General features: G+C 54.9%; 1 protein-coding gene across 2 annotated transcripts; it reads right to left on the bottom strand.

Moving 5' to 3' along the window:
• Window positions 1–2,211: 2,211 nt before the first annotated feature.
• LOC308221602 (uncharacterized protein) lies at window positions 2,212–8,317 on the bottom strand. Of its 2 annotated transcripts, none has more exons than XM_080618744.1 (2): window positions 8,186–8,317; window positions 2,212–3,905 (listed from the first exon to the last, which is right to left on the bottom strand). In XM_080618744.1, the coding sequence occupies exons 1-2, from the start codon at window positions 8,271–8,273 to the stop codon at window positions 2,341–2,343; spliced, it is 1,653 nt and encodes a 550-aa protein (XP_080474870.1). In that variant the 5' UTR covers window positions 8,274–8,317; the 3' UTR covers window positions 2,212–2,340. The 2 variants fall into 2 exon arrangements, 1 of the variants encoding a protein (XP_080474870.1); XR_013956927.1 differs by lacking the exon at window positions 2,212–3,905 and adding an exon at window positions 4,930–5,303 and having other exon boundaries at window positions 8,186–8,311.
• Window positions 8,318–10,373: the final 2,056 nt, after the last annotated feature.

The raw sequence follows: 10,373 nt of genomic DNA, 5'->3' as shown, positions 1-10,373 counted from the left end.
GAATAAGATATCTGTGTCACCCAACAAAGGAAGAGCTGGGACAGCAATAGGCTTCATAGGCATTCATCCTTCCAGCTCTTTATTGAGCTCAGCAGCATCAAGAGTTACAGAACCATAGAATGGCTGGGGTTGGAAGGGACCTTAAAGCTCATCCAGTTCCCAGACCCTGGCACGGGCAGGGACGCCTTCCACTAGCAGAGGTTGCTCCAAGGCCCATCCAACCTGGCCTTGAACACCGCCAAGGACAGAGAAGAGCCAAGTGCCCCCAGGGCACCAGCAGAACCGGGTGCAGCTCCTGTCCTGAAACACTCAGACATCCTCCTGGAGGAGCTGTGTGCAGGAACCACTGCAGGGTATGAGGCAGCCACTCTGGCACCAGCTGCTGTGCGGACGCTCGCCCGCAGGAGCCGAGGGAAGAGATGTGGGAGGCCTGACAAGCACTGGCCCAGCACAGCCGCACACAGCCCCGCTGCTCCCGAGCACACGGCTGGCAGACGGCAGCACCGGACCCAGAACAACTTGAGGCCCAGGCCAGAGCCACAGGCTGGAGGCTGCTCCCGGGACCGATGGCCCAGGCCTCGAGAGGCAAAGGCACACGGACGCGGCCCTCATACGGCCTACACGGCTTTGCCGGTTGAGCGCCGCAGGTCCCGGGCCTACATGTCCGCGGGAACGGGAAGAGGCGGCGGGCCCAGCGGAGCAGAGCCCCCCGGGAGGTGGGGGGTTAATCCGGGGGTAACCCCGAGGGCCTCAGCCCGGGGCCGGACCCGCCGCGTTGCCATGGACACGCGCCGCGAACACTCACCCTCCGCCTCTGCCGCAGACCCCGAGACCCGCCCTCAGACCCGCGACGTGACACAAAGGCCCGGCCCGGCCGCCCCGAATTTATCACCCAGGGTGGGGACCGCGCAGCCAATCAGGAACCGCCCGCGGCACGAGCCCGAGCCGCCGATTGCTGGAGGAGGCCCGGACGCCACACAGCGGCCCTAAGTCCCCGCCCCCTCCAACGGCTACCACCGAGATCCCGGCGGGCGGGCGGCCGGCGCGAGTCCCCGCGCAGCCGCAGTCCGGAGAAGGCAACCCGGCGGCGTTCAACGAACGTTTATTGCGCGGGGTCAGTGCGAGCGGCACGAGCCGTGGGAGCCGACCCCGGGGTCACCCGGTCCCAGCCCTGCCGGGGCAGGGACACCCGAACGTGTCCAGCCGGGGCTTGGATGTGCCCAGAGACGGAGCCTCCGCATCCCCCTGCGCAGCCGGTTCAGTGCTCTGCCACTGCAACGGAACAAGTTCTTCCTCCTGTCGAGGTGAAACCTCTGGTGTTTCAGTTCATGGCCACTGCTGCTCATCCTGGGGTGGCCACCACTGAAAAGAGTCTGGCACCTTCCTCCTGGCACCTGCCCCAAACCTCCAATCAGCTCCCTCCACCGGCCCCCCCCCCTTCTTCCTCTCTGAGGGCTCATTCCTAGGGGAAGAAACTTCTTTCACCCTCCACAAGCAGGGTGGTCAATGGGAGGGGGAGACACCGGGCTTTGCTCACAGGGCATCAGACCTCACTGCTCCCCACACTCACCCCACCTGGGGCTCTCCACCCCTGTGGGTCTGCTGGTGCCGGAAGAGCGCTGAGCACATGGGGAAGCCCTTCCCACACTCAGCACAGACGTATGGACGCTCCCCAGTGTGGATGCGTAGGTGCTGGACGAGGTGGGAACTCCGCCGAAAGCTGTTCCCGCAGAAGGCACAGGCATAGGGCCTCTCCCCCGTATGGACCCGCTGGTGCTGTAGCAGGGCTGACCTCACACTGAATCTCTTCTCACACTCAGAGCACTTGTATGGCTTCTCCCCTGTGTGGATCCGCTGGTGCCGGATGAGCTGCAAGTTGTCAGAGAAGCTCTTCCCGCAATCTGCACACTTGTAGGGCTTCTCCCCAGTGTGGATCCACAGGTGTCGTTTCAGGCCTGTGCTGACGCTGAAGCTCTTCCCGCAGGTCCTGCACTCGTAAGGTTTCTCCCCAGTGTGCACCCGCTGGTGCTGGATGAGATGCGACTTCCCGGTGAAGCTCCTCCCGCACTCGGCACACTTGAAGGGCTTCTCCCTGGTGTGGGTTACCTGGTGCCAGATCAGCTGTGAGCTCACGCTGAAGCTCTTCCCACACACGGAGCACTTGTAGGGTTTCTCCCCGGTGTGCATCCGCTGGTGCAGGATGAGGTGTGCATTCCTGGAGAAGCTCTTCCCGCACTTAGAACACCTGTAGGGCTTCTCCCCAGTGTGGATCCGCTGGTGTTTCATGAGTGCGGAGCTCAGGCCAAAGATCTTCCCACAATCCGTGCACTCATAGCGGTTCTACCCACTGTGCACGCGCTGGTGCCGGACAAGCTGCAAGTTCTCGCAGAAGCTCTTCCCACACTCGGCACACTTGTAGGGCTTCTCCCTGGTGTGGGTTACCTGGTGCCGGATCAGCTTCGAGCTCACGCTGAAGCTCTTCCCACACTCGGAGCACTCGTAGGGTTTCTCCCCAGTGTGGACCCGCTGGTGTTGTGTCAGGGAGGAGCTCGCGGTGAAGCACTTCCCGCACTCGGCACAACTGTAGGGTTTCTCCCCGGTGTGGACCCGCTGGTGCAGGATGAGGTGTGCATTCCTGGAGAAGCTCTTCCCGCACTTAGAACACCTGTAGGGCTTCTCCCCAGTGTGGATCCGCTGGTGTTTCATGAGTGCGGAGCTCCGGCCAAAGATCTTCCCACAATCCGTGCACTCATAGCGGTTCTCCCCAGTGTGCACGCGCTGGTGCCGGACGAGCTGCGAGTTATCGCAGAAGCTCTTCCCACACTCAGCACACTTGTAGGGCTTCTCCCCGGTGTGGGTTACCTGGTGCCGGATCAGCTGTGAGCTCACGCTGAAGCTCTTCCCACACTCGGAGCACTCATAGGGTTTCTCCCCAGTGTGGACCCGCTGGTGTTGTGTCAGGGAGGAGCTCACGCTGAAGCACTTCCCGCACTCGGCACAACTGTAGGGCTTCTCCCCGGTGTGGACCCGCTGGTGACGTATCAGGGCAGTGCTCAAGCTGAAGCTCTTCCCGCAGGTCCCGCACTCGTAGGGTTTCTCCCCAGTGTGCACGCGCTGGTGCAGGAGGAGCTTCGAGTTCTCAGAGAAGCTCTTCCCACACTCAGCACATTTGTAGGGCTTCTCCCCTGTGTGGATCCACTCGTGTCGTGTCAGGGACACTCTCACGCTGAAGCTCTTCCCGCAGGTCCTGCACTCGTAGGGCTTCTCCCCAGTGTGCACCCGCTGGTGTTGTGTCAGGGCGGAGCTCACGCTGAAGCTCTTCCCGCAGGTCCTGCACTCGTACGGTTTCTCCCCAGTGTGCACCCGCTGGTGTCGTCTCAGCTCTGATCTCACACTGAAGCTCCTCCCACACTCTGTACACTCATAGGGTTTCTCCCCGGTGTGCACCCGCTGGTGCAGGACAAGCTTCGAGTTCTTGGAGAAGCTCTTCCCGCACTCAGCACACTTGTAGGGCTTCTCCCCCGTGTGGATTACCTGGTGTCGGATCAGCTTCAAGCTCACGCTGAAGCTCTTCCCACACTCGGAGCACTTGTAGGGCCGCTCCCCTGTGTGGATCCCCTGGTGCTGGATGAGACGTGACCGCTGCCAGAAACTCTCCCCACATTCGGTGCAGGTCAAGGGTTTTTCTCCGGTGTGGATTTTCCGATGCTGGATGAGGTTGGAGCTCACCTGGAAGCTCTTGGATCTCTCAGTCCTTTCTGACCTGCGTGGGAGAACAGGGTCCTGCGCAGGACCCTGGGAACTGTTCTCCTCAGAGAGTCCTGAGCATAAACCCTTGGGCTCCACTGGCCTGGGGATGCCTTGATGGGCATTGTCCTCATTCTTGCTCACAATCCCATCTTCACCTGCAATAAAATGAGAATCCAGACAAGTCACAGGCAGGACTGGAAGCTTTGGACAGGGCAAATCCCAAGGGGACAAATTCTAAAAATTCAGCAGACAGATTGACTTTAAGTATAAAACATTCTGCTATATCCTGCCTTCAGGACATGGTATTTCCCTCCAAACTACACAGTGGATTTTTCAGAGTGTTCACAGGAGCAAATGCTGTAAATTGCCCTGCATGCTTCACCAGAACCTCAGTCTCCTGGAATCACTGGCATATTAGAGGCAAAGGTTTACTGCTTGAATGGGAAAGATGCTTGCTCTTCCAGGATGTTGTATCTGAAAATCACAGAACCACAGGACGGTTTTAGCTGGAATGGACCTTACAGATCACATCCAGTTCCAGCCTCCTGCCATGTGCACAGGCACCTTGCACTAGACCAGGTTGCTGCAAGCCCCATCCAACCTGGCCTTGAACACTGCCCGGAATGGGACAGCCACAGCTCCTCTGGGCAACCTGTGCCAGCGCCTCAGCATCCTCACAGGGAAGAACTTCTTTCACCTTGCCTAAATCTCCCCTCTCTCAGTTTAAAGCCATTCCGCCTTGTCCTGTCCCTACCTGCTCCTGTCAAAAGCCCCTCTCCACATTTCTTGTTGGGCCCTTTAGGTGCTGAAAGCTGCTCTATGATCTCCCCAGAGCCTTCTCTTCTCCAGGCTCAACAAGCCCAGCTCTCTCTGCTTGTCTCCACAGGATGTTACTAAAAGTTGAACTGGGAGCCAGAGTTAGGCCATAAAGAACTGCCTTGTTCAGCAGAACATTACTTGGGTTGCAACAGTAATCTCCGTGCTCTTGTGCTGCTGGTACTGCAGAGAAAGAGAAGATGCACGAGGCATGAGACACGGAGACCGCCTGGAGCCTGGCTTATGCCAGTCTTGGAGCAGAAGCAAATTAACCTTATGCTTTCACTGGTGCAGAACAAATCCGTTGTGCAACGTGGTGGGTGAACTGAAGATCCCCCATGGCTGGTTCCAGATTATGCACTGAGGAAATCTAACACAGGTAGAAGATGAAGGTAGGTGCAAGTCAAATTAACGCTAGCTGAACAGTTATGAGGCTCCTGGGACACAGGCAATGAACAAATCCCTGCCCTCTTATGTATATAAAGTCTTGCAGAAGCGTTACTGCTATGAATGTTCGCTGCGCAGACCCAAGCTCACCTGAAAGCCTGTTCAAGACAAGGGGCTTGTGCTGGTTTCTACGGTGTTCACAGACAGCAGCGACTCCTTCCAGCCCACTGCTCTGAATGTGGTTTGATGAGCATGTAGCAGGTCCAGAACCACGTGCCCCCAACAATGCTGTGCCTTTTGCTGTCCACAGGAAACACAGCTCTTTGCAGGCTGAATGAGCAAGACAGCACCTGCGTGACATGCACACAAAGCACATCTCCAGATCTGCTTAAAGATTCAACAGATATCTTGTGGGTCTCTGAACACTCTTATGAAATAAACCAGTACCATATCGGTCACATGGGATTGCTGTACAAACCACAGGCACCTCCTGTGGTCTGGCAGAGCTGAGATAAGGAAGTGCAGGCCATGGAAGACGTGAGTTGCTACTGAACCATAAGTGTGCAATAAAGGAAGGAGAGTCTAGAAGTTCAACCCCAGACTGATATATGTACATATTTCATCTTCCTCTTTCTGGGAAGCACAAGAAAACATCACAATATGATTTCACAGTGAACTCCTAAGATACCTTCTCCGGCAGCTTGCTGTGGCAGTGATGCCACTTCTTCCCTCACACAGTTTTCATTAAAACCATCCCTTGAGAGGAACAGAAAATGCAATTTTGCTAGTTACCACAAAGGCATTTCCATTTCTCTGCAGCTACTCCAGCCAGGACTCGAGGAAAAGAGAAAGGTGATATCCACAGACAGGATGGAAAGAGGATGTTCCTGGCAGGCCAGCATGAAGCTCTTGACAAGTTCGTCAGATGTACTGAGTAGACAGTGGAGCTAGCAAAGTTGTTCTGTTGCCGTTGTGCCCAAAGAGATGCTAACTTTGGCACTCACACAGAATTTTGGTTCTTTACATAGACCTTGAAAAAGCCTTCTGAAGTACGTGACAATTAAGTTTTCTATGGTGTTCTATACTTTTGGGGGAAGATGAGGAGTGTCAAGCTTCTTTTTACAATTATTGTCACGGCTCTAGTGCTTCTACAATCATTTCTGTTACTTCTGAGCTACCAGGTACCTTCACTGGCAACTAGGACACGCTGTCTGTAAAGGGTTTGATCTAAACCAAGACAGGAACTCACTGGAAGTATTTCAAGTGGAAGGAGAGCAAGTTCACAATGAGGAGGAATTAATACTAGAAGCATAAGGCTGAACTGGCAAAAATGAATAAGCAAGAGAGACATGAAGAATGTGGTTGTTCCTCAGCACATGCCAATTTGAGTTGATGGCAAGACCTCTGATATTCCCAAGAGTGCCAGTGCTATAGCTACAAGGCAAGCTCCAGGTAAGCAGAGTAAGCTGCTGGACTTCTGACTCCGGTACCTCACTGTTGGGACTGGAGGTGGCTGATGTGATGCCACAGAAAGGGGTGGAGGGGAGATCTGGGGCCCAACATTCTGAGCAAACAAACAGAAATCTGAGTAAAAGACTTAATGGACAGATGGCGAGAGGGCAGCCTGGGGAAGACCTGGCACGGCCTTTGGAAAGAGATGTCTCACTTCATAAACCACTCGGAGTTCTTCAGAGATGGCCCCAGTTTTATCAAAAGGGACATGTGGGGTCCAAAGGCATCCCAAAAGACATTCGTTCTTCACCACAACTGGTAAAGAAACTAAGCTGCTGTAGGATGAATGAAGCTCACAGGGCAGTAAGGAAGGGAAAAGGGAGGTGGAAACATTTGCTGATGATTTTGTGTTCCTCAGGGTTAAAGACACAAAGGCTGACTACAAACTGTGGCAGAGCCTTAAGATACTGACCAACCAGGTGACAGGGATGTTCACTGCAGGTAAACAAAGACCTTCAGAGGAGAACAGCCTCTACAGCTTGCACTTACACCACGATGGGCCTAGAATGTTCTTCATATCATCCAGCATTAGCACCTTGGAGTCTGAGCAGCTGGGTGAAAACTGCAGCTCCTAGGCACACAACACAGCCAGTCAAGCATCAATGAGTGCCGGGGGGAAAAAATAGGGAAGAAAAGAGAACGTAATTCTGCCTTGCTGCTCAAAACCCACATTCTGACTGTGTGCAAGGGGGAGGACGGATCCCCCATGTCAGAGACACTCTGACAGAGCTGAGGAAGATAGAGGCATGACAGGAACCATCAGAGGCACAGAACAGCTTCTGTATAGGAGATGAGTGAACTGCCCATTCTGCTGGGAAAAGGTACAGCTGATAGGGGGTATCACAGAGGACTATAAAAACACAAGTGGCCTGTGGGGTGGTTTGGCATCTATCCTGCACCATCTCTTCTAAATTAAGAACTCCTGGCAGCAGTAAAAGGCACTTTCAAAGCAAACTGAAGGAGGCAGCAATTCATCAAGCACCTAAATAAGCTGTGAAATTCCTTGCTGCAAGCTGCCACGGATGCTACAATGGGCGCAGCTTGAGAAGGCAAGAAGACAGATCTTGAGACATTACGTGTCTAGTTCAGGAGCTTCTGAAGCCACAGACGGCACAGGCCTGTGAAAGGATACAGGGACACATCACTGCTTGTCTGCCCTTCTCTGGGTCTTGATCAAAGGCTGGGCAGCCTGCTGTATGAGGAAAGGCTGAGAGAGCTGGGCTTGTTCTGCCTACAGAAAAGAAGGCTCAGGGGAGACCTGACCACCACAGTCCAGTATTTAAGGGTGGCTATGAAGAAGACGGAGGCTCCCTTTCCACAAGGAGTCACATGGAAAAGACGAGGGGCACAACTTACTCCTGGGGAGATTCTGGTTGGACACAAGAGGAAAATTTCTCCCAATGAGAACAACCAGCCATTGGAATAATCTCCCCAGGGAAGCGGTGCACTCCCCAGTGCTGGACACTTTAAAGACTCAGCTGGGCAGGGCACTGCGACATCCAGTCCAGGGCATGCTCTGCCTGGAAAAGTTGCACCGGATGATCCTTGAGATCCCTCCCAGCCTGGTGGCCTGTGGCGCTATGAATACCCTCGTCACAGGCAGCAGGTGAAGCTGCACGGGCCCTGCTCCAACCCAGCACCGCCGCCCTTGTACATCCTGTGGGCGCTGGTGCTCCTGGAGCACTGTTTCTCATGACGGGTTCACGCTGATGGCCCTTACCTGAGCTGCCGCTCACAGCAGTCTTCCCTTCGCAGGAGCGGAGACGGCACAACCGCAGTTCCTCCTTCTGATGCATGTGGATGATCATCTCCGGCTCCAGCTCCGGGGAAACAAACCAAGAGGGTCAGGCGAGCTGGGCTTTCACCGCCCGCTACCAGCGGCGCGGCTCGGGAGCCACCGGCTCCGCGCCGAACAGGGACCCCGGCTCCAGGGCGCGTGCAGCGGAGAGCTCCGGGCCCCGCAGCACTCCCCTGCCACGGAAGCTCACGCGGCCGCGGGGGGCGGGCTTCCGGGCCAAGCCCTACCGGGTCAGGCCCCGGTCCCTGCGGCCCGGCCAGGCCCGCCCTCAGCGGCTGGACCGGCGCACCAGGGGGCGCTGCCACGTGACGGCAGCGACCAGCGGCGGGCGGTGCCTTCGCGTCCGAGAAGGGAGGAAGATGGCGGCGCTGGGCTGCCGGTGGCGATGGTGCCGTCCTACGGCGGGGCCCCGCGGGCCTGTCGGTACCGAGTGCTGTAAGGAAAGCAAGTGCCTGGAAAACATAGGGTTAAAATACTTTTAACGTAGGTCTAAGCTAGAGAACAATGTTTGCATTGTAAGCCTGTGGTGTCATAACACAATTTAGTAGTCTTACTAACATGAGTGAATTATTTCTTACCATCCTTCTAATTATCAGTTAGTTTGGAGACACTGGCTCCCGAACATCTGCTAGCTTAGGATATTCGTTGTCTGCCCATCCTGTTCTGCTTGCAGTATTTCCTGCCCTTGCCTTCCTCGGGTATGAGAGGATACTGGACTGCCTGGAGGGATGTCTGATTCGGAATCCCCACCTTCCTCTTGTGGTGGTTCCTGTCTCACGGGTGCTTTGTAATGTTCTGGTAAATCCCCAGCTCCAGGGTCCCCTGCCTCTCCCAGTCTGGTACAGCTCTGCCCTATACTACATGCCGAACAACATCTCTTTAACTTCCATTTCTATTACCCTTCTCCAGAGCCAACACCATCGGGTCTTGCGGATATACATATTACAATTACTTTAGGTACTCATTATCATAAGTCTCCTCCCTTTTGGCGCTTGCACACTGCCCTCCGATGGTTGTGGGCAGGGCTCTTCAAGATGAAGTAAGCAGGCTTCCTCACTTTTCACCTTTGGCACAGTGGGATGCCCCAGTAATCACAAACCAGCTGAAACCAGCCCTATCTGTAAGTTTCTGATTGCTGGCAAAGATTCAGACCAGTGTGGCCTTCGTACAAAATCTACTGCAAGCAGAACAGGATGGGCAGACAAGGAGTATCCTAAGCTAGCAGATGTTTGGGAGTCACTGTCTCCAATCTGATAATTAGAAGGATGGTAAGAAATAATTCACTCTTGTTAGTAAGACTATTAAATTCTGTTATGACACCACAGGCTTACAACACAAACGTTGTTCTCTATCTGAGACCTAAATTAAGTTAAAAGTATTTTAACCCTATGTTTTCCAGGCACTTGCTTTCCTTATATCACCGAGGGCAGCTCCCCCCGCGCTCGGACACCGGCGCGGCCTCCCCCCGCAGGTGGGTCACCTGCTGCCAGAGCCCCTGAAGCTCTGTCTGCTCTCCCGGGCGGGGTGTCCGGAGCGGGATGAGGCGCCGGCGCTGCCGGAGGGTGTCCCCACAGGAGAAGGGTCTCTCTCGGGGTACCTGTGGAAGGCTTCAGCTCTGCGTGCTGGGAAGGCTCATCCGTGCCAGGCCTACAGCAAATGCCCACCTCGGGGGTGATTCGGAGAAAACTCCAGGAACAAACTCTCGAGCAAAGTTTTCAAGTTGACAAGCAGGTATTCTTTATTGCGGCGCCGGGAGACACGTGTGTCTCGGGTGTGTTCCCGTATTGCTACACAGTCCGTCCTTATATAGCCACTGGGCAGTCATACATATTCATGAGGCTACGTATAGATTACAGCATTTTCCAGAGTTCCCCGCCTGCGTACAAAATTGTGGTTGTGGTCTCTGAGGGTCGCTTACTTCTTCCACTAATCCATCACTTCTGGCAGACTTTGCAGCACGCGCAGTAGATGCTTATACCAGCTTAATTGGTTCGTTAACACCACAGACATAACAGTCCTCCTGTCATACTTATCAGTTAGTTTAACTGCAGCCCATCCTGGACACCTGCCATTCCCAGATACTCCTTATCCTTGCATCCTGTTCTTCTAG

This window comes from Psittacula echo, assembly GCF_963264785.1.
Source record: "Psittacula echo genome assembly, chromosome: 5".
Classification (NCBI taxonomy): domain Eukaryota; kingdom Metazoa; phylum Chordata; class Aves; order Psittaciformes; family Psittacidae; genus Psittacula; species Psittacula echo.
The sequence above is the reverse complement of the archived record's forward strand: the minus strand, read 5'-3'. Positions and strand labels throughout refer to the sequence as shown.

Bases quoted from the DNA above. Each gene is read 5' to 3' on its own strand.
- LOC308221602 (XM_080618744.1), bottom strand. From the start codon at position 8,273: ATGATCATCCACATGCATCAGAAGGAGGAACTGCGGTTGTGCCGTCTC. The intron at 3,906-8,185 runs GTAAGGGCCATC...ATTTTATTGCAG, and splicing joins TGCTGTGAGCGGCAGCTCAG to GTGAAGATGGGATTGTGAGC.